The following is a 27,201-nucleotide window of genomic DNA, read 5'->3' as shown; positions in this document are numbered from 1 at the left end:
GTTTATATCATAGGTGTTTTCGACCCATTAGACTAAGTCTACTTCTGATCGCATCACGTCAAGCTTATAACGGAGAAGCGCTCTCAGTGGAAATTTTGTCTATCCACAATGATAGAACACTCGATCTCTTATTTAAGGAACTCGAGTCCTTTTCAATCAGACAACTGCTATTAATTGGTCTCCAAATTTATAATTAGAACGTCGAGTCCCTTTCCTCAGCAACGACACTTCCTGTCTAAATATGTTTTAATATTTAACTATTATTTTGTAATTTAATTTAAAGCTCTTGCATTCTACAATTATAGTGGAAGTGGTAGTATGTATGAATTATGCTGCTTAGATGGTTTAGACTCATCCTCTTGTGGACCTCATCTTATCTGACTAACCAATTGAACTTCCAAAACTATTATTATGCATCATTTTAGGCCACGATGAGTATTATATATCGGCCAACTTGGTGGACAGTCATAGATGGATTGAATTGGAAAGCCTGAAAATTTTCATTGGTGTATTCATTGCATTTTATGCTAGTTCAAATCCTAGTACCAGTCCAACTCAAGAAACTAGCAATGATAGTTAAAAATCTTATTTGAGTAGGAACTAGGAGAGTCACTTGGTTATATTTTGTCCTATAAAATATTCATTTTCCTATATTTATTAACTAGTCATTAAAGAAGTTCACAATACTAAATGCCAGATATTAAATAAAAATTTAAAAAAAAAAAAAAAGAAAGAAAGACATGATACTGTTACCAATTCCTATCCGTGCACTCTTATTCAGTCTCCCACAATATGCAATGCTCTAGTTTGACAATAATTATATAAAATTAAAATAATACAATTGACTCTTTTCTTCCAATACGGGCAAAATTCAGTCACTAGTTACAAAATGCTCTTTTTTGGCAAGTCTATTGTCTTGGTAGAATATAAAGAAGGGGAAGTTCAATGCACCGCCTAGGGTATGACAAGAAGAAAATCAAGCAAGTTAGTAAAATAAAGAGAATCACATAATTCACATCTAAAATTAGTGCCAGCAAATTCATTTCTACAAGAAACAAAACCTGTGCTGCTTTTGGTTAATCTCTTCGCTATAAACTGCTTTCTATGGTTGGCTGCTCCTTAATAGTTCCTGTTTGAGAAACTTCAAAGCTCTATTATACTACAGTACAATAAAACACACCTCAAGCAAACCATCAGGGCCAATCTAAATGTTCTGTTTTGTTCACACTTACAAACCAAGCTCCTTCAGCAATCTCATCAAACAACTGGTTCCAGACCCACTTCGAAAATCCCATGAAAAACCAGTAATCGGATACGGATTGATTTCCTGACTTAAGCTCTTCAATTTCATGAAGTGTGGCTAATTGATCGAGGAAGTATATGCCTGGTACAATTTCTGGGTATTGATCATTGACTATCCTTCTTGTTAGAGCAACAAAAGGCATTCCACGTTTTATAAGTGGACCACCAAAAGAAAGAGGAGCCTCTTTCAGCAGTTCTAACCCTTGCTCCAGTTCATCAAGAGAATCCCACTTGATTAGCTTATTATATATCAGACCTTGGAATCCTGTACGTTGATCTGCCTTCACAATGAGAACCTGTGATTTGTCAAATGGTTGTGTGCTAATTTTTTCAGTAGCCACAAGGATTGATCCAACCACTATATGAGGAATTGTTTCATGCATATTTTTGGATGTGCGAGATCTGATCTGACTATATTCTGCAGGTTTCTTCAGTGTCCGGTTCTTTAATAGGACTTCTTGGGATTTGTCCTTTTCAACAGGAGCTTCCTCATGAATTGCAGTGGGTAATGCATCCTTAAAATGATTTCTGCTACCTTTTCCAGCTATGGACCAAAGTATCCCTACATGATTAGAAAAATGGTTTTTTACAGGCACAAATATAACAAGCTTAATAATGTATAAATTCGAAGAGAAAAAAACACAATAGCAAATAAAATGATAGTGCAGTGTTTCAAATGAATTTTCCTGAACATGACAACTTACAAACTAATTCTACAAAGTAGGTCCTTATTATTGAATCGCCAAATGTACATACAGCCAAGCTACACACTGTAACGAATTCAGCGAGCAACCTAAAGGCTCAATTGCATCTATCCTTGATATTAACACTAATCTCAGCATCAAACTTTATTTTTTATGCCAAAAAAAGAAAAATTATTTTAATAATGTTACCATGTCTAAATTTTTAGTAGAATTTTGTTTATGATAACCAAGTATAAACTTTTCTAATATGGTTTTGGCATTATCCAATTAGCATTAGGTTAAGCCAAGGGCGCATCTAGGATTTAAAACGACCTTTATTTATTTATTTTTTTTTTTTGGAGAGAGAGAGAGGGGAAGGGAGTTGCAAAGTATTTAGGGGGAACAAATGGTTCAAGCACACTTACATTACCTCCCGAGTCTTGACTTTGATCCCTAGGCATGTAAAAGAAATCTCTTTCTTCGTCAAAGGAGGGGGGACAATTGCCACCCTTTTGCGTTGATGGCTTATCATTCTTAGTTGTCTGATTTAGAGTATCATTGTATAACCTACTTAGGATCAATATTGCTTCTTTACTTATATTTTTCCTATTTTGAGTTACATGTATGTATATAATTAGGACGTATATAATCTCATTATTCAACATATAGAAATAGAAAAAACCTTTCTCCATATCTGTCTCTGTAATCTAACACAGTATCAAAGCAGGTTCCAAAAATTGTTTAGTGAAGTTCTTAAGGAAGCGTATCACCTTTTTGCCAAGATTGGGACCTAAGGGGCCATGGTCCCCCCACAAAAAATTTTTTTAAAAAATTTTTTATGAAAATGACATTTTAATCCTTCAAATAATAGAAAAATTACATTTGGCCCCCCCCTAAGAGTTTAAAAAAATTTCATTTGGCTCCCCTAAAATAATTGTCCTAGCTCCGCCTTGCTTTTTACTATTAGGGATTTTTGGATGGAGCTTCAGTACACCGCCACTTTTGAAAGGAAGCGCAATCGTCGGTGACTCATTTGGTGAAGTTCGGTCATCATCCGACAAAGCACATGAGCTCACGCGTTGATCGAAGTTTCAGCATCTCCACCATGCGCTAGCGTTAGACCACTTTCCGGCAGCCTCTCTCTGCAGGACCTACTCCGGCATATTCGCCTAGTTTAGGCCACCCCATCCCAGCTTGATTAGTGACCTGTTTCTCCGTGCCGTCTATATTTCTGTATTGTTTGCTACTGTGTTTGGGTTTTTTCATCTGTCTATGTTCTTTTCCGTTTGTTCATCCCAGTATTTGTCAATTTTCGACAATCATTAAATCATGGGTGACGGGTCCAAAACCGTTGAAGCTATTGGGTGTTTCTAAGGCAATCTCTTTACAAATTAGTCCACTTAGACTTGGTGGCACTAATTATCTTGGTCAAGGTCATGTCTGTTATTTTTCAAAGCTCGGGGACTACAAGGATATCTCACTGGACTAAACCCAACCTGAAACAACAGTCCAACCTATGATAAATGGAACTCTAAAAATCCCTCAATGATGTCATAATCCCATGCAACCTCAGATCTATAGCGGGTATTTGATGTTGGATACTATAGCAAATATCTGGATGACTATTTCCCAAACTCATTGTCAACATGGGAATGATGCGGTGTATGAGCTTTGGAATAAAGTTCAAGGAACAAAGCAAGGTAAGATGACCATTAATTAGTATTATGCCGAATTGAATAGTTTGTGGCAGAAACTTGATTACTATGAGGATTATCATCCCAAATGTGAGGCTGATGTGGTAGGATATCGGAGAAAAGTCGAGAAGGGGCGCATATATGATTTTCTTGCAGGTTAGAATACTAGAAATGATCCAATACGAATTCAAATCTTGGGGAAAGACCCTATGCCTTCATTGCAGCAGACATGCTCCTATGTTCAACAGGAAGAAAGTCGAAGAGGTGTCATGCTAACTACTGCTTCTGTCGGAAAATACGGGCTTCTCTTTTCTCAACCTATAAAAGTGCCCGAACTTCATTAAATAAAGACCAATTAGTATGTGATTACTGTGGAAAGTCGAGACATACTAGGGAATCGTGTTGGAAATTGCATGGACGACCGATTAGGGATCGTGGTGATAAAAGGATGGGTTCATCTAGACCAGTTGCATACCAAGCTGAAGTAGTAGCAATACCTGAAGCATTGTCTATTGGACATTTCTCTCCTGATGAGGTACAGCCCTTAAAGCGTCTTTTATCAAAACTTGACTCTTTATCCACCTCAACTGTTTCTTCCAATTTTGTGCAATCAGGTATGACCTTCTTGCTAATTCTATTAATGATGATTTATAGGTTATAGATTCAAGAACAAACAAACATATGTCAGACTCTTCTAATAAATCTTTACCTATTCATCTTTTTTTCACTGCTTGTGTTGCAGATGGTTCTTTTGCACCTATTGCTCGCACAAGTTCTATTAAGTACACATCTACCATTGATTTTAACTTTTGTTCTTCATATTACCAGTTTTCATGTAAACCTTTTTATCTATTAGTGCTGTTACAAAAGCTCTTAATTGTAAAGTTGAATTTTTTCCTATTCACTGTGTTTTGCAGGATCTGAAAACAGGGATGACAATTGATTTTGGTAGATTGCATGATAGCCTATATCTTCTTGAAAGAGGTTGCAGTTCTTTGGTTCCTAGTATTACTCGAGCCCTATTAGGAAATCATAGTAATGTTTGTCAAGAAATAAGTATTGGCATAAGCGATTAAGGATCCTTCTTTCTGGTCCTAAGGAAATTATATCCTGGGCTTTTTGAGCATTGTCGATTAGAGTCTTTAGCTTGTGATGCTTGTGAACTTGCTAAATATATGAGAAGTTCTCATATTTCCCATAATAACAATTGTTCAATTCCTTTCATGACTATTCATTTTGATGTATGGGGTCCTACTTTTACTGTTACATTATTTGGTTATAAATGGTTTGTTACCTTCATTGATTATTGTACTAGATTAACTGGGGTTTACTTGCTCAAAGCAAAAAATGAAGTGTCTTCTTGCTTTAAATCTTTTCATAACAAGATTAGCACACAATTTGATGCGAAGGTTAAAATTTTGAGAACTGATAATGAAACTGAGTACACAGATAGCATCTTTCAGGCTTATTTAGATCTAATGGAATCATACATCAAATTAGTTGTGTGAATACTAGTGCTCAAAATAGGGTGTCTAGAAGAAAAAAAATTGGCATTTACTAGAGGTAGCTAGATCTCGTTTGTTCACCATGAATGTTCCTAAGACTTATTTGGGAATGCAGTGCTTTTTGCAGCATATCTTATTAATAGGATGCATCTTAAGACACTCAATTTCAAAAGTCCAATTGTAGCTTTACAAGTAATACCTCATATATTATTCCTCCGAAGGTATTTGGTGCACTTATTTGTTCATTACACGCGTTGAGGCAAATTGGAACCTAGAGCTCTGAATGTGTTTGTTGTTTATTCTTTCACTCAAAAGGGCTACAAGTGTTATCATCCCCCACCCCGAAAATACTGAATAAGGATGTGACCTTTAGAGAGTCTAAGCCTTATTTCTCCCATGCTCCTCTTCAAGGGAGATTAAGATAGAAGGGTGTCAAAATATGTCATGGTACGGGAACACGATTTGCCTAACGCCAAAATTAAATGGGTTCAGGTTGAATCTAAATGGTTTGTGTCGTAAGCAGGTCACCCGTCGTATATGCATGAGTTTAAACGTGCCATGTCTCAAGTTGTAACCCATTTAACCTGTTTAATTAAGGGTAAAATGGTAATTTCATAATATATATATATATATATATATATATATATATGGGTTAGATGTGTTATATATGACGGGTATTTCTAACCTGCATACAACTCATTTAATTAAACTGGTTGCATTTTTTTACTCATTTAATTAAACGGATTATGTGTTTTGTATTCTTGTCACTCGTTTAATTTTCATGTTTTATTCGTATTTAAATATTTAACACAATTATTAAACAGGTCATATTCGTGCTACCCTAAGCGTGTCATGCGTTACAAACCCGTCATGTCAACCTATTTTTACACACCTAGATAGAAGAGGAAGCTTCTTTAGTTCCTAGGTCTGTATCTGTTCCTGAACAAATTTGTGAATCTAAACACTAATGATAAGCAGGGACTTAAAAAAGGTAAACTTGAGGTACAGTCAAAGAGAGAAGATTAATGCCACCACGCGTGATACACCTAGTTCATTGTCGTCTCTGCATTCAGCTCCTGAAAATCCATGTGGTGGGTCTTCTATTACTCTTGGTTCTAATTTTGATGCAATTCCTTCTATTAATATATCTGACTCTAACCCTATTGATGATGTTGATCTTCTCGTTGCTCTCTGGAAAGGGGTTAGAACTTGTACCAAACATTATATACCTAAATTTGTTTCTTATGACTCTTTATCTCCCTCCTACAGAGCCTTTGTGTTGTCTGTTTCTTTTGTTTCTATTCCATAGAATTGGCAAGAAGTATATCAAGATCCAAAATGGAAAGTAACAATGACGGAGGAGATGAAAGTTTTGGCAAAAAATGGAACTTGGAAAACTTGTTACCCCTCCATTAGGAAAGAAACCAGTGGGATGCAAATGGATATTCATAGTAAAGCACAGGGCAGATGACACAGTTGAAAGGTACAAAGTCAAATTAGTGGAAAAAGGATTTACTCAGACCTATGGAATGGGCTATCAGGAGAGCTTCGGTCCAGTTGCAAAAATGGAATCCATTAGGATCTTGTTGTCATGTTGAGCCATCAATTGACATGAAAAATGCTTTTTTATGGAGATCTAGAAGAAAAAGTATACATGAAATGCCTCCAAGCTTTGAAAATAAGAAAACCAGAGGTGATATTTGCAAATTGAAGGATTGTATGGGTTGAAACAATCGCCTAGAGCATGGTGTAACAGATTCAATAAGGCCATGGTTTCCTTTGGTTATTTTCAAAGTAATGTTGATCATACCTTATTTATTAGATACTATAGTGGTAAGATCAGTTTACTAATTGTCTATATTGATGATATAGTTGTATATGGAGATGATGAAGAGGAGATTGCTTGCTTAAAGAAATTGTTGGCTCAAGAATTTGAAATTAAGAACTTAGAATGTCTGAGACACTTTTTGGGCATAGAAGTTGCTAGATAAGATAAACAGATATATCTCTCAAAGGGAATATATCTTGGATCTCTTGAAAGAAACTGGCATGTTGGATTGTAAATCAGTTGACTCTCCCATGGAAGTTAATCACCAATTGCAAGTAAGAATGCAAGAACCGGTTGACCTAGGTCGATATCAGAGATTGGTTAGCAAATTGATTTATCTCTCACACATTGGACCAAATATAGCATATGTCTCAAGTCTAATTAGCCAATATATGCATGAACCTCATAGTTCTCATCTTGAAGCTGTATTACATTTTAAGATATCTAAAGTCTGCACTTGGAAGAGGTTTACTTTTCTCTAAGCATAGTAACCTCTACTGATGTTGATTGGGCTGGAGCTCTAGATGACAGGAGATCAACTTTTGGTTATTGTATCTTCGTTGGAGGAAACCTAGTTACTTGAGAAGTAAAAAGCAGAATGTAGTGGCACATTTGAGTGCAGAAGCGGGAATAGAACTATGGGTCAAGGGATTTGAGAACTGTTATGGCTAAGGAAGATAGTGGAAGAATTACAAATGCCAAAAGTAGGGGTGTCAAAATGGGTCATGACACGCAAACACGATTCGTCTAACACGCGAAATAAATAGGTTAGGATTGAGGTTAAATGGGTTCGTGTCATAAACGGAGCACCCATTTATGAAACAAATATAAACGTGTCGTATCACGGGTTGATAAATGAGTTAAGCGAGTGACCCATCTATTTTAGGATGAAGAGATAATTTTAGTATCAAATATAAATACCCAACTAAAACCCTATTTAAAATTTATTTTTGTATTAATTTTGTTTTATTTTAGCTATGGATCTTAGAGAATCTATACATTTTATATATAAAAATTTAATTTGAAAAATGACTTGAGTTAAATAGGTTAAAACTTAAAAATATCATAAGCAGGTTAAGTGGGTCGTACAAGGGTCAACACGACCCACTTAACCTATTTATGATATTAGGTGGGTTATACAAATTGTATACGGGTCAACACGACCCACTTAACCAATTTATGATATTAGGCGGGCTATACGTGTCGTGTTCGTGTCACCTGCTAATTTTCATTTCGCGTTCGCGTTGAGAAATTTGACACAATTATTAAACGGATCATATTCGTATTGACTCTAATCGTGTCGCATGTTAGGCGAATCCGTGTCTAATCCGAAACGTCAACCCATTTTGACACCCTAGCCAAAAGGGGAAGATCAGACTTTGTTCCATGATAACAAGGCCACCATTAATATTACCCGACATCCAGTTCAATTCGATCGAACAAAGCACATAGAGATTGATCGACATTCATAAAGGACAAAGTTACCCAATGTGTTTTGAAGCTTACTCATATGACTTCGAATATCAACTTGCAGATTTTCTTACTAACGGGCTTAACAGCAAACAATTTCATAATTTGATTTGCTATTTGGGCTTATGCAATATCTATGCACCAACTTAAGAGGGTGTGTTGACTTGTGTGATTCAGAGTATCATTGTATGGCCTATTTAGGAGAGAATGTTGCTCCTTATTTGTATTTTTCTTATTTAGAGTTAGATGTTTGTGCATAAATAGGAAGTATATAATCTCATTATACCACACATAGAAATAGAAAAGTTCTCTCTTGTACCCATCTCTGTAATGTAACAGTTAGAAAGTAAGAGATTTGGCTAAATCTCTACAGAAGTTTGATAACACTATGGCTATTCAAACAAAAATAAATAGAGTTACTAGTAATTTAAATTCACATTTAGATTTACTGACAAATTTTGTGATCAGTACCGAAACTAAGACCATGTTAAATGGTTAAGTTAGGAGTTTAACCATTCATGAGAAATATAAGAGCTAAATGATGTGTAGACAAAATAACTAAATTGGGAAAATTGTGTTGCAAGAAGTATTCCAAAAAAAGCAAAACATAAGTAATTTGCACAAGTTCCTTGAGGATTAACCAGAGAATGTTAGACATGAAGTCAAAGCATAGGCCCAAGGCTACGAAATTTATCAATACTTTTTAATGAAGAAAGATATGCTTCCTAATCATGCAAGATTGAGAAGGTATTGTAGATGCATCAAAATTTCGTAAATATGTTATCTACTAGACTTCTACTAATTCTTTTATAACATTTGATTATGAGCAAGTGGCAGGTTTGTAATTTAATTCTTAGTTTATGGGACACCTTGAGAGGTTTGACTTGGTAGTCTTAGGATTGAACCATCAAAAGGAAAGACTCTACGATTCTTAACCTTGGTTAACAGACTCTGAACCGACTTGGTTTGAAAATCAATGCAAACCCAAGCTGTCAGATATACAATTATGATATTTGCAGTTTTCTAAATTAAGAAGTTCTATTTAGTAGTTTCCTATTTTATTTTTGGTAGGAGATCTACTATTTAGTAGTCTTTCTATTTAGTAGTTTGCTATGTTTCTTTTTGGTAGGAGATCTCCTATTTAGTTGTCTTTCTATTCAGTAGTTTCCTATTTTATTTATGTTAGGAGATTTCATTCTAGTAGAAGTACTTTAATTGGTACTTGTATTCCTCTATTAATTGGAGGCTTTAAGCATGAAATGGAACAAGCAGATTATACCAACTAAATTGAGATCTAGACTCTCTCTAACGAGTGCAAGGTTAGAGCTCCCTTTAATGAGCCTAAGGTTAGAGCTCTCTTTAACGAGCCTAAGGTTAGAGCCCCTTTTAACAAGCTCCCAATTTTCAGCAACAATAGGTCAAGGAAAGAATCGTGGTAAAACAAAACCTTTAGCTTTTGAATCAGATTTTATTGTTAACACGACCGTGATGAGATCCTGGGCATTTTCCCCATATCAAAGACAAACTCACTTAACCCATTGGGTTCTGCCCTGTGGCATCAGATCAACCATACTCAAGCCACATAGTTCCCCTTTAAATATTCAAATCATTTCCCCTTGCAACAGGTTCAACCTTGAAACTCTAATTCACACTCCCTCTCTAGTAAGATACTCTTTCTCCAACTTTATTGAAATGTATAGACATCCCATAATTACAACAGACCACATATTCCCTATTTACTTCATACAAATTCTTTCATTTCATTACTCACCTACTTGCTCATCCCTAAGTTATCACTAGCTAATCCTCACAAAAGGACCTTACCTTTCTAATTCTACATTCCAATAACCCATCACATATTCAAATCCATTCTTCTTGTCTTCTATTCCTCCTCCGATGCATCTTCCTAATGAGTTTCTCTCTTGTTGTGAAGAGCATTGTTTATCATGAATTATGAACCCCTGCAAATCTACAGATACCTTAGGCTGCAATTATATTTTGGTGTTAATCAATCACTTAAAATGTAGCATAAAATGCAACAAAGAATGCACTTGAAGGAATTGAATTAAATATGTAACAACATAAGAACCTATTCCAATAATCTACAGATTTTCTTTTCAGACTTTTCTTTGATTCTCTGTTTCTCTATTTCTCGGCAAGTTCTTATTTGTTTATATATTGCATGAGTTTTGATTCTTCAATCTCAAGTTTGATTTTTCAATTAGTGTTTGTCTTTTTTTTATTTTATTTTTATTTTTATCTTTGAGATATGTGGAATTTAGGATTATGGGTAGAGTTTACAACTTTGATTTCCTTTTTAGAGAATCTAGTTTTTGTTATTTTTGAGATCAGTGAAAGTTAGGATTATGGGTAAAGTCCACAACTTGTTTTTCATTTTTGGGGAATTTAATTTTTATTTCTTAATATTTGATTCAACTTCGTTTTATTTGCTTCTGCATATATGTAACTGATTTCTGGGTTTGCTTGAGGAGGAGAAGAAGAAAGGGTCAAAAATGTCATTTTACATGCATTTAACGTCTAAACTAGCAAAAGCCTAATGGAAGAACAATCTAGTATAACGGATGTAAAATACGAGGGTATAACAATTTATATGTAAAAAAAATAAGCGTAAAGTAGTTTTTTTGTACAAAATATAGGGGTACGTTTATAATTTTCCCTTTGAAGAATGTCAATCAGCCACTGGCAATAAAAAAGACTAATAATTGTGATGAAGAGCAATATAAGAAAAGGTTCATAAGTATTATTTACTGCAAATTACTGATTTCAAATCTTTATATGATGTTAAAATGTATCGGCAAAAGGGATTACCCTTCTCACTAGTGAGATGTTGAGAGCTACTACCATGATCAGCTATAAACTTGATAACATCCACTACCGCCAAGTCTCCATCATAAGGGACAGCAGCCTTCCTTTCTGCTGGAAATAACAACAGAGTGGGGTAAACATCCCTCTGCATGCGCCACATTAACCAAAGAATAGTAAGTACATTTCACATGCTAATAGTAATGGAAGAATACAGCATTGATGTTGAAATGTAGTTAACCGCATAACAATTATGATAATCAAGCAGGGTGAGAGATTATCAACTCATAGTTCATATATATCAAAACTAAAGTAAAAATTTGCCAACTAAATATAAGTTACAACGTACAAATATAGGAAGCAAGAATTCACAGGTTAAATTCTACAATGAACTACAACACATGGTTATAAAGATGTATACCAACCTTTTAGAAGTTCATTAAAAACATAAGCTAAGAGTATATTCCTTGGCGTGTGGTGTTTTTTGATGGTATAGTTCTGATATACCAAACCTATATGGAATCAATAAAATGAATTTGGAGGAGCACCTTATTGAATAATAGGAGTTTCAAGCTAGGTTGACAATAAGCCGGTTCAGACTAAAAATCATCAAAACCCAGATAGAACATGCGCAGCTGAGAAGTGATAGGTGGCTGTGATTGGGAGTAAGATCGTGACTAAGCAACATTGGTGACGGTGGAATCATGCACAGCTGGACAATAGAACACGCCTCATGCAAGAGGAGAAAACTGCAGCACATAGGTTGAGGTTGAGGTTGAGGGTGAGAGTGAAGCAACCCGTAGGCAACTAATGAGAATCCAGAGCCAGAGAGCGTGACAGAGAGGCAATAACTGTACTTAGAAAAGGATGATAGGAGTTGTCGAGGTGAGACAGAGAGACACTGGATACTTAGGGAATTAGGGTTAGAAGACCTCTTTTTTGTAGGTAGGAATATTTTTCTCAAATTATACCATGTATTATTACAATATAAAAATTACTTATTTATTACTAGTAGAAAATTGTTCAGTTATTCGATATTTTCATCAAGAAAACCGAACCAAACCTCATGGAAATAACTTAAAATTCCGAAAAAACTAAACTGAACCAATTGAATTATCAATAACATGAACCCAAAAACTGAATTTCATCACTTCAGTTTATCATCTTGTTTTTGCTTTTTTTCTTTCCGGTTTAAACTCAATAGTGCTTACCCCTACTTGACTCCAAGAGTCCAAGTGAACTAAATGTGCAACACAATTGTACCAAAGCGAGTAACATGGGTTCAGTGCAACAGAGTAAAAGTTTTGTAAAACATAAGGCCAATTTAAATGTAGAAACTGAAATAGTTTTCTATCAAAGTTTTCTAAGAAAATTGAGTTTCGTGTTCAAATCTGTTCGTTTTCCAAGAGTTAACTAAGGTTTGGAAAACAGGTTTAAATTGTTTTTCACAATTTCCTATATAACAAAAATCATGTTTCCAATTGTTTTCAATTTAAATAAAATAAAAAATTTAAAAAAAAAAAAAAAAAACCGACTCTACGTAATCAAAATTATAATGACTTTTTGGAAAAAAAATATTTGTTGATAATCATAAAAATATTTAAATAATTAATTGCATGTTTATATTTTTTTTAACTTTTATAATTATGAGCCCATAAATTTTCAAAATACCTACTTTAATTAACTAAGATGGTGAAAAGTTTGGAAAATGTTAATCATAGAATTTAAATATGGATTGCTGCAATGGGAAATTGCAACCTCATATATCCTCTAAATCACAAAAAATTGGAAGGAAAGCTCCACGAATCACAACAATTTGACGGGCTATGATACAAATTGATGAAAATTGGGCTGTGAAAAAACAATCCATAAAACTGCATGGTAAATACAAGGACTAAGGTATATATGGAAATTCAAGAAAAGAATAACAGATCGTTTGGATGGAGGTTATTTGATAGGTTTGGAGAGTAAAGTAAGGTAGAGGGGGTTATTTAGTCGTTTGGGAAGAGAGTTTGAGAGAGAGTATGGGTTTTTAAAATTATTTGAGGGGTTGAAAACTCGTCTAAACACCTCAGTCTTTAACACTCTGAATTGGGGTGTACGCATAGTTAAAAAATTTAATTTCCAAAATTATCCATAATTTTATTTATAAATCTTCCATGACAAGGGTATTTTTGTAATATTTATAACGCTACAATCCTCTACCGTCAAACCAAACATAACAATATTATTAAACCTTCATTTACCATATCTTTCCCACAAATACAAAAAAGACATTTACCATACTTTCTCATACCATACTTTACTACATCTTACTTTAATGATCCCTCCCATTCAAATAAAGCCTAAACATATAATGAGTGCATTCATAAGGAGGTGGAACATGGCACCCATTGAAGATGAGGTGAAAGAGAGACAACTATGGTTTAGATATGTCCAGCATGGAACACCAACATTCATTCATAGAAAAGGCTAAGCAAGTCCAAGTTACATGGATAAAAAGACACCTAATGACTAAATGAAGTGAAAAGGGATTAGGAATGTCGAGTATGTTATTATAGCTTAACGCAAGTAGAATGGACAAAATAGGCTATAGACACAACATATTTGGATTGGGATTAAGACATAGATGAGTTGGTTTAAGGACCAAGACAAGCAACAACTATTTTCACTAGTTGCTTGTAGCGAAACATAAGCACAATTCTATTTATGTCAACACAATCTAATGCAAAGAAGGAAAAGAAATTTTGGAAACGAGTTCCCTAAAACTACCGATTTTCATAACTTCAAAACTTTTCTAACAACTGTGCTACATATAAGATCTTGTTCCTAATACTTAACCACATGCATGATATCAAAAGACATTGGACATGATATCAAAGAAAATTGAACATGATAACAAAAGAATTCGACAAGCAATTTTTGTTTAAATCATATATTGCAAGTAGAAGAGGGTATCTCAATGCACAAAGTTATCACATTGCTCCTAACATGATCATTGATTAATTTTTCATGTAACTTACATAAATTTTCCATTTGACCTCAAATTTATACCCTAACTCTAAGTATCAAAAGAACCCAAAATTATCATTGCTAGTAAAACTAGTATGAAATATACACTAGTTAGTTGCAATAAGAGCTTCCTTGTCTAGTTTGTTTCCAAAATTTATTACCACTTTGCGAATCCTAATTTCTCAGACAATTTCCATGTTTTTAAATTTGAAATAACTCAAACCTATTTAAGAACGCTACAACAAACATCTAAGTCATTTCTTATAACATCAATTTCAACTTACAATTACCCATGAATAGGAAAGAAAAATAATAGAGTGAAATTATAGCCATTATATATAATATGAAAACGGAAGCTAAAATCATGTTCATAATATAAGAACAGTGATATTGACTTCCCAATATTATCCATGTTGCCCTTCTTTATTATATATATTAGTAAAACGATTCCGCAGCAATAAATTTAAAAAAAAAAAAAAAAAAAAAAAAGAAAGGGATGAAAACAGTGATAAGAAATGGTAAAAAATCGTAAAATACATATACTTGATGAGGTTAAGACTTTTAGTGTGGGTGCCACCCATGTGCTTTATGTATGAAGTAGACTTTCGTAATTAATATTACCCTCTTTGCCCTTCTTTATTATATATATCACTAAAATGATTCCCTAAAATGGAATGGCAATAAAAAGAAGATGAACAAAGTAACAGGAAGGGGCAAATCATAAATATTTATGCTTGATGATGTTAAGATTTCTTATTGTGGGTATCATCCACGTGCCTTTTTGCATGAGGTAAGGATAAATATAAATATTGTATTTTATTTGTTGTTAACATTGTATTTCATACTTAAATCTCAACCCACTCACACCATAAAACAATTTTTTTTTTTTTTTTTTTTACAAGTTCAATTACATCAATTATACAACTTCTTTAATGAACCAAATTCAATTAATATTTTAATAATGATTACTTTTAGTAATAAGTTATGAAAATAATAAGTTAATTCTATAAATATTAATTAATATTATTATACCGTAAATGTTGATTTATATATATTGCCAGATCACTCAAGCTTTTTCCTTAATGGTACCAATTATTTTATCACCATAATACCTAGAAATATTTTAAAGCTACATCGACAAAGAAGCATAAAAGCTTATCATTTCATTTATTTTAGATAATGTTGTACTGTTTTTCTTTGTTTTTGTTACTTTGCTGATTATAAATTAGTGTTTTATTTTTTATGTCAATCAAGAAAATATTCATTGATTGATTGACATTTTATACATTAAATTGGCTCAAACTTTGTCAGAGAATTTTCCAACTAAATTTTAAACAAAAAATTAGAGGAAGCATAAGCTAAATCCAAGTTAAATAAATTGTAGGTAAAACAAAATTCTCTCCTGATATATATTTCATATATAAATCCATCTTCATCCCAAAGTTATAAATTATCTTCTTATTTGTTTATGAATATTGTTAAGGAGTAGTTGTAAATAGAACTCTATTAGGAATTAGATTCCTAATAGGTTTATAGTATCTTGTATGTGTGTATATATATGTGTCCCTATTGATGAATCAAATAGAAGAAAATATTTTTTCCACATTAAATTTATATGGTATCAGAGCCTGTGGCTCTTTAAACTTGATTTTTCCCGTTTGCATAGAAAATTCCGGCATTCCCTCAAAATCCGGTCACCGGATTCCTTGCGCGTGGTGGCTATCAGTGTTGGTGACCATTCTAGGATCACTGTTTTGTCTCACCACCTACTCCAGGAGCTGCTCCAGCTATCGACCGGCGTTCCCTCAAAATCCGGTCACCGGCTTCCTTGCGCGTGAGCCTCACACGACGTTACAAGTTTATGCTACAGTACCACGCACTGGCGCGTGGCGGCGAGTCCAGCTGTTTCTGGCGATCGGAAATTGCTTTTTGGCTTCGTTTTTATGTCAGCAATCTACCCAAGTAGTTGTTTTTCCAATCCGGCGAAGTTTTGGTAGGGGCATTCTCAGTTCTGTCAATTTGGCGTTTCAGGTTACCTTTTGCTTCTGTTTGCATTGAAAGACTTTTTTTTTTTGCTGTCTCTTTCTGCGTTGCTGGTAGGGTGTTTAGTTTTTATTAATAATGGATCCGGAACCAACAAATTCTAAAACTACTATTACTAAATTGATCCAGCAATGAATAAAATCACAGAACATAAATTGAAAGAAACTAATTATTTAGATCGAAGTAAGACAATTCGAATTTATTTGCGAAGTGTTGAAAAAGATGATCATCTAATTGATGATCCACCAACTGGTGACACTAGGCAATGTTGGCTCAGGGAAGATGCTAAGTTATTTCTACTGATTCGCAATTCTATTGACAGTGAAGTGGTTGGATTAATCAATCATTGTGAGTTTGTTAAAGAATTAATGAAATATCTTGAATTCTTGTACTCGGGAAAAGGTAATATGTCTCGTATGTATGAGGTCTGCAAAGGATTTTATCGGACTGACCAACACGATAAGCCCCTTACAGCTTATTTCATGGAATTTTAGAAGATTTACGAGGAACTTAATGTTTTATTGCCTTTTAGTCCCGATGTTAAGGTTCAACAGACGCAGCGAGAACAAATGGCTGTGATGAGTTTTCTTGCAGGTCTTGCTCCAGTTTTTTAAACTGCCAAATCATAAGTTCTTTCATGCAGTGATGTTACTTGTCTTCAGAAGACTTCTGCTAGATTGCTACGTACTGAAGGTTCTCATACGCCTTCCCCTTCTGATAATAGTGCCCTTGTGAGTCGTAATCAGGTAGCTAGACAGCTAGGAAACAGAGGAAGAGGAGGAAATAACCGTAGTAATGGACCAATCACTCAGGAGGCAAGCATTCTTATCTGCCATTATTGCCACGAACCTGGTCACACTAAACGGTACTGCAAGAAACTGATAAATAAGCCACCAAGGGTAAATATGGCAACTCAAGATTATGCAGTTACTTCTTCTGACAACAATGTAACAATTTCTACTGCGGAGTATGCTGAGCTCTCCAGATACCGTTCTTCTAAGTCTACTGATTCCTCAATTGCTACTGCTGCCAATTCAAGTACTCCATGTATTATGTCTACCTCATCAGAGTGGGTCATTGATTCTGGTTGCACCGATCACATGACAGGTAACCCTAGTCTCTTATCCTCATTAAAAGAACCTGAACAATTTAATTGTCATGTTACTCTAACTGATGGGTCCACATCTCCTATCAAGTGTATTGGCACCGCCAATCCCATTCCATCTTTTCCATTGTCTTCTATTTTTTGTTTGCCTCGTTTTTCATTTAATCTATTATCTGCTAGCAAAATTACTCATATGCTGAATTATTGTGTCAAATTTTATCCTACATATTGTGTGTTTCAGGATCTTTTGACAAAGCGGATTATTGGTAGAGGACGTGAGTCTGGTGGCCTTTATCTTCTAGATGAACATGTTTCATTATCTCTGGCTTGTGTTGGTGCTCTATCTCCTCTTAAGGTTCATTTTCATTTGGGTCATCCTTCATTGTCTACTTTAAAGAAGTTATGTCTGCAGTTTCAATCTTTATCAATTTTAGAATGTGAATCTTGTCAATTTGCCAAACATCATCGTTTACCTTCAGTTCCTCGAGTCAATAAACGGGTTTCATCCCCTTTTGAGTTAGTTCATTCTGATGTTTAGGGTCCATGTCCTATTATTTCTAAAACTGGCTTTCGGTATTTTGTAACTTTTGTGGATGATTATTCTCGTGTTACTTCGTCATTTTTAATGAAAACTCGTTCTGAGATATTCTCTATTTTCTATTCCTTTTGTGCTGAAATTAAAACTCAATCTAATACCTCTATTCGCATATTGCACAACGATAATGCTAAAGAATACCTATCTAGTTCCTTCCAACCTTATATGTCACAGAATGGTATTCTCCATCAAACATCTTGTGTTGATACTCCTTCTCAAAATGGGGTTGCAGAAAGGAAAAATCGACATCTTCTTGAGGTTGCTAGGGCACTTCTATTCCAAATGAAGGTCCCTAAACATTTTTGGGCTGATGCTGTCTCTACTGCATGTTTTTTAATTAATCGCATGCCTTATTCTATGCTTAATGGTGCAATTCCTTATAATGTCTTGTTTCCTTCTAAGCTTCTATTCCACATTGAACCTCGTATTTTTGGTTGTACTTGTTTTGTTCGTGATGTTCGTCCACAGGTTTCCAAATTAGATCCAAAGTCCCTTCGTTGTGTTTTTCTTGGGTATTCTCGGCATCAAAAAGGATATCGTTATATCTCTCCCGATCTTGACCGTTATCTTATTTCTGCATATGTCACATTTTTTGAGAATACTACATTTTTTCTTTCTTCTATATATAAGAGTGAGGGGGAGGATGATGAGCTTTTAGTCTATGTTATCCAGCAATTTCACAACTCTCCTGCTCCTGCTCCTATTCCTGAACTTGCATCTGCTCCTGCTTCAGCGTCTGCTGCTCCTATTCCCGCTCATGCACCAACATCTGCATGCCCTCGTTTTGAACAGGATTATTCCAGAAGACTAAGAACTCTTGACTCACTTCCTCCACCTGCCGCTTCAACAGAAGATCTGGTTCTCTCCACTCAACTTGAGCTTGTGCCATCCACTCCCCAGTCAGACCTTGACCTTCCATTGCTCTTCGAAAAGGTAAACGCAAGTGTACCTACCCTATTTCCTCTTTTGTCAGTTACAATCATCTTTCTTCTTCATCTCGTTGTTTTGTAAGTAACCTAGACTCTGTCTCTATCCCTAAAACTATTGTCCAAGCTTTGTCCCATCCTGGTTGTTGTGCAGCGATGAAAGAGGAGATGGCTGCCTTAGATACAAATGGTACTTGGGATCTTGTGCCTCTCCCGGCAAGTAAGAAAGCTATTGGTTGTAAGTGGGTTTTCACCATTAAAGTGAATCTTGATGGATCTGTTGCTCGTCTCAAGGCTCGATTAGTTGCAAAGGGCTATTCTCAGATTTATGGCCTTGATTATTCTGATACTTTTTCTCCTGTTGCCAAATTGTCTTTTGTCCGTTTATTTATTTCTTTAGCAGCTACTTTTGACTAGCCTTTACATCAGTTGGATGTTAAGAATGCCTTTCTTCATGGGAATCTTCAGGAGGAAGTTCACATGGAGCAACCACCAAGCTTTGTTGCTCAAGGGGAGTCGGGTAAAGTGTGTAAACTTCGAAAATCTCTTTATGGCCTAAAACAGAGTCCTCAAGCTTGGTTTGGTAGATTTTGCAATGTGGTACATCAATTTGGCATGCAGAAGAGTACTTCTGATCATCTATATTTTTCAGAAGTACTAAGATTGGTTTGATTCTACTTGTGGTTTATATTGATGACATTGTTATTACAGGGAGTGATTCAACCGGCATTACATCACTCAAGTCATTTCTCCAGACCCAATTCCAAAGAAAAGACTTTGGATTGTTGAAGTATTTTTTGGGTATTGAGGTGTCTAGGTGTAAGAGAGGCATCTTCTTATCTCAAAGGAAGTATGTCCTTGACTTACTGAAGAAAACTGGAAAGTTGGGTACCAAGCTATGCAACGCTCCAATGACTCCTAATTTGCAACTTTCAATTGGTGGTGAGCTATTTGATGATCCTGAGAGGTATAGAAGGTTAGTGGGCAAATTAAATTATCTCACAGTAATACATCTAGATATTGCTTACTCTGTGAGCGTCTTAAGCCAATTTATGTCTTCTCCTACTGTTATCCATTGGGAAGCTTTAAGACAGATTTTGTGCTACTTGAAAGGTAATCCAAGACGTGGCCTACTTTACAGTAATCATAGGCATTTGAACATTGAGTGTTTTTCATATGCGGATTGGGCAGATTCGAAGATTGATGGAAGATCAACTTCAGGATATTGTGTCTTTGTAGGTGGAAACCTGATATCGTGGAGGAGCAAGAAACAAAATGTAGTCTCACGATCGAGTGCTGAATCAGAATATCGAGCTATGGCACAATCTACTTGTGAATTAATTTGGATTCGTCAGTTATTAGAGGAAATTGGCTTTAAGTCATCCTTCCCTGCAAAGTTATGGTGTGATAATCAAGCTGCTCTTCACATTGCATCAAATCTAGTATTCCATGAACGAACAAAACATATCGAGATTGATTGTCATTTCATTCATGAAAAGATACAACAAGGTGTTATCTCAACAGGGCACGTTAAAACAAGTGAACAGTTAGGACAAATCTTTACAAAAGCTCTAAATGGACCTCGGGTTAACTTTCTTTGTAACAAGTTGGGCATGATTAATATCTATGCTCCAACTTGAGTGGAAGTGTCAAGGAGTAGTTGTAAATAGAACTCTATTACGAGTTAGATTCGTAATAGGTTTATAGTATGTTGTATGTGTATATATATTTGTCCCTATTGATGAATCAAATAGAAGAAAATATTTTTTCCACATTAAATTTACAAATATAATAATGTTTTCTATCACTTGCCATTTTTCTTTCTATTGTATAAAAAAAATGACAATTGATTATATTGTTATAGCATCGGCTCATATTTTAAGATAGATGAATTAAGCTTGTAATTTTTTTCCATTTATCTTATTAAGTAATGTTATTATGAAACATGAATTTTTGAAAATTTTTATTTTCCTTTTTTGCATGTTATATCAGATAAGTAATTTTCAAATTTCTATTCAAAGAAATATTGACTTTCAAAAAAAGAAACTATGAAGGAATTTAAACTTATTTTTTAATCTAATATGTTATGCGAGTGAAGTTTTGATTATATTACATAACTAAATTTGATTGTTGCATAAACGATAACTAGACCAAATTACATTCAAAAATAATATGTTATTATTGCAAGTTAAATATAATTATTTTAATTAAATTTAGTATAAAAAATTAATGCTACTGGTGAAAAAGATAAATATAGTTACAAAGATGAGTTTTTTCAACCATTATTTTTTTTGCTTCATGATTTTAGTTTTTTATTATTATATTTCATACTTGTTTCATATTAAAATTTATAATTACTAAATATCATCAATTAATTTATTATTAATGTTTTAAAAAATATATGAATTAGATGATGTTCTAATCTCTTTTTTTTTTTTTTTTTTTTTTTTTTTTTTTTTTTTTTTTTTTTTTTTTTTTTTGTCAAAGTTGAATCTATTCTACCATGGCACAGCAAAGGTCTAGGCACTTTACTTATCTATTTTTAAACCTCAAGGTCATCTTAGACTGGACACCAAAATCACGTTAATGTTTGAAAACAGTGATATGCATATTAATGTCTTTAATACATTAGAAGAACCGTAGAACTAAAGAGATAATTAGGAAATGCAGAACTTAAGTGCTTTATTTGGACACAGTAATCAAAAACATTAATTATTTCTAAATTAAGGAAAGAATTAATTACAAAAAAAAATCTTTTAAAGAAGAAGTTTATGTCAAGACCTACACAAGTAATTACATTAAATCTATCAATATGAAAATATGAAAATTTCTCAACATATGTGTTAGAAGAATTAAACACACTAAACGATGCAACTAATTAAATATGCTCAGTAACGTGAAGAAGGTCTATAATCAGGAAAATTCTAGTAAACTTCAGTAAGTACATTTCGGTATGAAGGTCAATTTCAAAGCGAAAAAAATATAAGTTATAATTGAATTAACTCACCTATATACTATGCTAGTAAGAAGATCTAGAAAATGCCTCTTTTTATTTTGTTTTTCAATCTTCTAAAGCAAAAAAATTGAAGCAGATTGTGTAAGAGGCATACCTGATTTATTGATTTGAGAATCAGACTGCAGTCATTCAATGTGCAATCCATTAAGTAGATTTTTGGAAACTTCAAAAGGCCACTTTTCATATTCTCTGCCACATTTATAACAACTTGTCAAACTCGTATCAGTTTACAAGAAAAAGTTACTGACACATTGCATGGAAGCTGGTTAGATGAAGATAAAATGTAAAAAGTAAGGGTCGAGATCAACCTCCTATCTTTATTTGGGAGTTTATTTGAATACATGGTGGAAGGCTAAAACTAGCAAAGCTACACTTTGTAGAAAAGGAAGCAATTGCCCCTTCTCTTTTAGAGAAAAAAAAAAAAAAAAAGGGAAAAAAATTTGCCTTGACAAAGGATGGTTTCAAATTCTAAATCCGTTGCACGTTTCAATAGATTTAGAGATTGAAACCATGAACATTTCAATAGAGCTTTAACCATTTGCCCCCTTTGACATTTGTGCTCAGTACTTTGAGCTCCTTAAATTTAAACTCTGACTTCTCCCCTGAAGGTTAATGAAGGTAACTCAACAACCTCCTAATAATACCGAGAGGGTTAAACTGTGCAATATAAGGGGTTATTAAAACTTTGAAGCTTTTTAACATCATTGAACTTTGTCCCTCCTTTTAAAATTCATATAGTTAACCCTCCTTTATTCTCTCTGTCCAAATTTCTTCCTTCAGTCCAATTGACTTGCCTCTGCTTCAATCCCAAAGTTCAGGAATTTCCTCTTTCCTCAATAAACAAAAAGTTCTCTAAAAAGTAATTTTAAAAAAAAAAAAAGTGAAAAGCTATCATAGAATCTCATATTTTCGTACATCAAACATCTAAGGGAGAAACAAAATTTGCTGCTTTTACTCCTAATCAAGGGGCATGCTGCGTACCTACATACAACATATTATAGCTTTATTCTTTGCATTCAGCTTAAATATTCTACACTTATAAACACCTAATTACTATATGGGTAAAAAAAAAAATATTTCCCAACTAATTTGGGTTTAGATGCATGAAGATCTCCATGCTAAATTAAAAGTTCATATAGAAACTTATAGCCTTTAATAAGTCCAAAGGAAAGTGTAAAAATCTTTCTTAAACCAGTCTAAAACAGATATTAAAAAAACGACCAGCGACTTTCAGCTCTCCAAGGTGACGCATTTTTCAGAAGTCCAAAGCATTATTAACCATGAGAATAAAACAAATACAATTTAGAATGGGGCTTACCACCACTATCCACTGTTTCCCCATTGCTAGACCCTGTCTTCAACATACTGCCGTATCCTTTTATGGCCCGATATACGTCACGAACAATTAATTCCATTCTCTGGCAAAATCCACACCAACTATTACTAAACAGGACCAGAACATCCTCTTTCCGAGCACGGACCACATTGTCATTCGATTGGTTTGAACCTAGAAACTGCTCAGAGAAACTTCGAGATGTAACTTGAGGAATGGAATTTGCCTCATGAAAATCCATATTAACAAAAGGCGGATGACTTCCTTCTCTAGGGTTTTCAAGTTCAGAATCTGAGCGTTGGTATGGGATAAGAGTTCCTTTGAGAAAACTATAAAGAAAATCTTTCAGTGGGGAATAGTTGAAAACCATCTCCTCAGCAAAAACGTAATGCTGCTGGGAAAGGGGATCAATTATTACCAAGGATGGAATCCTTGTTCCACCAGTTAAAGCTTTTAGCAATCTGTAGTTTCCATCAGAAAAGAAGAAAGAACCCTTAAAATTTTGAAAGTGAAGCTGTTCTTCCTCCAACTGGTCCACTTGTGTAGAACACTTCTCTTCTGCATTTACTCCTGAAAGAGCTTGTGCATCATCTGATACTATTTGGTCAGGGTCCACTTGTGTAGAACACTTCTCTTCTGCATTTACTCCTGAAAGAGCTTGTACATCATCTGATACTATTTGGTCAGGTTTTACAGATGGTAAGTGTCTACTTTTTTCAATAAAAGTTCTCTTCTGTTCATCTTGTGAAGAGTATTTAATGTTAGTAGGTGGTGAACTTCTGTCCTGATTCGAAGCAGAAACTTCATCCAGATCAACGATAGTTCTGTCAAGGCCTTCCTCAATTGGTTCAGCTGAAACTTCTGTAGACTCTATCTGTGGTTCTGATGGTAACTTATCTGTTAGTTTAATGTCGATATCTTCAGATAAAAGCTGAAAACCCACTTCCTTGGCAACTGAACTTAATTTTGCTTCCTTCTTTTGCTGAAGAAGGTACGCCAATACTTCCTGCAAGGAACTGCCCTGCGAATCTGATGCAAAATTCTCTAAAATGGCATGGTTACCTTCATTTACTATCACAACAGACATCTTCTCCTTCAATTTAATCTTCTGAGCCATTGGAGATAACTTTAACCTAGGGTGTGCAGATGTACTATATTCTTGAAAAGCTTGGACAGAAGATCTTTCAGACTTGTCACCACTATCTTGAGTTGATTGATCTGAAATCTGATATTGCAGTGCTAATTTTCTTAATATGCCAAGAGCCTCATTGCTACTCCTTTTCGTTTCTGAGGAGTCAGAGAATCTGTCGACAAAAAGAAGCACTGATGGCTTATGTGCAGGTACAGTGAGATCTTGTCCATTCCCTTCCAGCTGCATGATGTGAAAGAAAAATACATCAATTGGAAAAAAAAGAAGATTATTGGTGGACAAAAATATTAAAACAAAAGGTACAGCAAAGTCAGATATGGAAGAAAAATGGGAAATGGGAAAACAAGTACACCAACAGAAAACAAGAGAATCCATGGCTAAAAATTAGCCCTTAGTACTAATGGGACTTCAATCATGAAAACTATTATAAATATCACAAGCATCAGAAACAAAATCTAGCATCCAGGATATCTTAAATAATTGAAGTTGCCCAACTTACACTTCATGCATAAATGAGGGATTTGATTATAATTGAAATAACTGTTAAAAATTATTTTATTTTTGTTCAAGGAAACAAAATTTTATGGGAAACTTTTGACTGTAGTTTGTTTATTTATCTTTTTATGTTATTTTAATAGACCATTAGATTTTTTCAAAATGATCAAGAAAAAAAAAGTTAATATTTCTGAAGTTTTAGGATTAAAATGTGAAAGAAGCAATACATTTAGCATTGATAAACAGAACTCAGCATAAAGAAATATAAATGTCAACTTAGGAATAGGAGCAACCAGTTTTCACAAGTGTGTGTGTGTCTATATTCTAGGACCTATCAAGCCCTAGAACTGCAAAAATTGGCATACAAGTCATTATCAATAAACATATTATTGATTTTAGCATCATCACTAAACTTCAATATTTATCAGCGAAATCACCAAACTTAAACTTTGGGTTCAATAGAAAGTCAGTTGTATCTTTACATGTTAAGCCTGTCAAGTTTTCTAATGTAATCTTATGGGCTATAGGACTATGATAATTAGTAAAACACATAAGATATTTGGTTAAAGACAAAATTTTAGTCACTAGATTTTGCTTATGCAAATTGGAATCAGGCGATGATATTGAGTACATGACTATCCCAACCAATAATGTACAAGAGTGAATAGAAATGGCAGCAAAGCAACCAGATACCTCTGTAACTATTGATTCATCCATCAGTAGAACAGCCTTTAGGTCATCCCCTTCTTTCAAAATCTTTGAACAGCTTGGACATCCATTAAAGTAAAGCATTGTCGACCATGAACCAGAATCTCCAATACCAAGAGATGAAAGCAATGATCTCTCAGAAACTAGACCAAATCTGTACCTTTCAGAAGGTAGAAAGAATTCTCTTGCAACATTAATGAACCCTGAGAAGAAAGAATCAAATTGCTGAAACTCTTCAAAGGTACAAGAAGACAATCCATCACTAGGCTCTATATCCTGAGTGTCAGGTAGAGGAGAACTACTATTTACTGAGCTCAATTCCACAATCCAAGGAATTCCACTAAACCCATCTTGGATACCACATTTTAAGTTCTCACTTTCCATCCCCTGCAACTGAATTACAAAGAACTAAAAATTTAAGACATTTGACAAACCACTTAACTTCCACAGTCAAAAATATGCCGAAGAAATCAGTATCATAACAGTGTGCAGTTAGAAACTACCAGCCACCTTCAGGTTCTCCTGCCCTCTAGGTACAGGAATTCCATCAGGATCTCCATTGAAGCTAACTCCAGCAAAAACCCCTGAAAATCAAGTCAAAAGACAAAAGAACTTATTTTTTGCATTCCAATTTTACATTAAATAAGAAATTCCAATGCCCCTCTAGCCTTTAAGAATCAAAAACAAAACAAACCCACCCGTTTCAGTTCCGTTCCTGTTCTTGCTAGCCAGCAATTTAGGCGTCCATCCACAAAATTCAAGGAGAAGCAAAGCCTTGTCCGTGGATTCAAGGAACAAATTCAGTTCCTCCTGAGTATTCAATGCTTTAAGGGGAATTTCTTCAGGCGACATTGACATATAAGGAAGAATACTAGAGAGTATATTTCTAGCCACATATTTGCCTTTATATTTATAAGATAAAGAGTGATGATAATACAAGATCGTTACTCCCTCTGCAGCTCCAATAGCGTCCGCTAGCACTTTCTCTTTGTTTCTGTGCATATACATCAACTTGAGAGACCCAAATTCCTTCTCTTGCCTTTCGATAACCAAATGGCTTATTTCCTTCATCAGTGATCGTGATTCTCCTGACCCTGTTTGCCAAACTTGAAATTAGTTTAAATTGGATAATAGTTTTCACTAAACACAGAGAAAGAGAAGAGTTTGTGTATTTTACAGGGCACGGAGACTAAGAGGAGAATGTGCGGATGGAGCCTGATCTGAGAAGAGAAGTTCTGTTTGGTGAGGATCTGCCATTCTCCTTTGCCGTCGGGTTCGCAATTGGTAGATGATGATGATACGATTAAGAATATTATCAAAGCTCCGCATACCGTCGCTAATTTCATCGGTTCGATCTTCCTTCCCGTTTCAGCAATCTGTTTCAGTGTTTTAAACATAATAGATAGATTTGGCTTCAAATGACTACTGACAAGTGAGACTTCACAAACGGGTCAGCTGAGGTTGTTCGTTTTCTTTTTTCCTCCGAACAACAATTACAAATTTCTTTGCGGCA

The 27,201-nt window shown here is 34.5% G+C and overlaps 1 protein-coding gene across 2 annotated transcripts; it reads right to left on the bottom strand.

Annotated features, from left to right (window-relative positions):
* Positions 1–833: 833 nt before the first annotated feature.
* On the bottom strand, positions 834–27,201 carry LOC105628919 (uncharacterized). Of its 2 annotated transcripts, XR_016319718.1 has the most exons (9): positions 26,866–27,201; positions 26,387–26,782; positions 26,199–26,272; positions 25,674–26,081; positions 23,321–24,707; positions 22,097–22,191; positions 11,312–11,453; positions 1,062–1,864; positions 834–954 (listed from the first exon to the last, which is right to left on the bottom strand). XR_016319718.1 is itself a non-coding variant. In XM_089718337.1 (8 exons), exons 1-8 carry the CDS (start codon positions 27,083–27,085, stop codon positions 1,194–1,196), a joined length of 3,393 nt encoding a protein of 1,130 aa, XP_089574463.1. In that variant the 5' UTR covers positions 27,086–27,201; the 3' UTR covers positions 834–1,193. The 2 variants fall into 2 exon arrangements, 1 of the variants encoding a protein (XP_089574463.1); XM_089718337.1 differs by having other exon boundaries at positions 834–1,864.

The sequence above is a fragment of the Jatropha curcas genome, chromosome 1, assembly GCF_041381405.1.
Source record: "Jatropha curcas cultivar XTBG-Jc1 chromosome 1, XTBG_Jcur_1.0, whole genome shotgun sequence".
NCBI classification, from domain to species: Eukaryota; Viridiplantae; Streptophyta; class Magnoliopsida; order Malpighiales; family Euphorbiaceae; genus Jatropha; species Jatropha curcas.
This window is presented reverse-complemented; position numbering and strand designations above follow the sequence as displayed.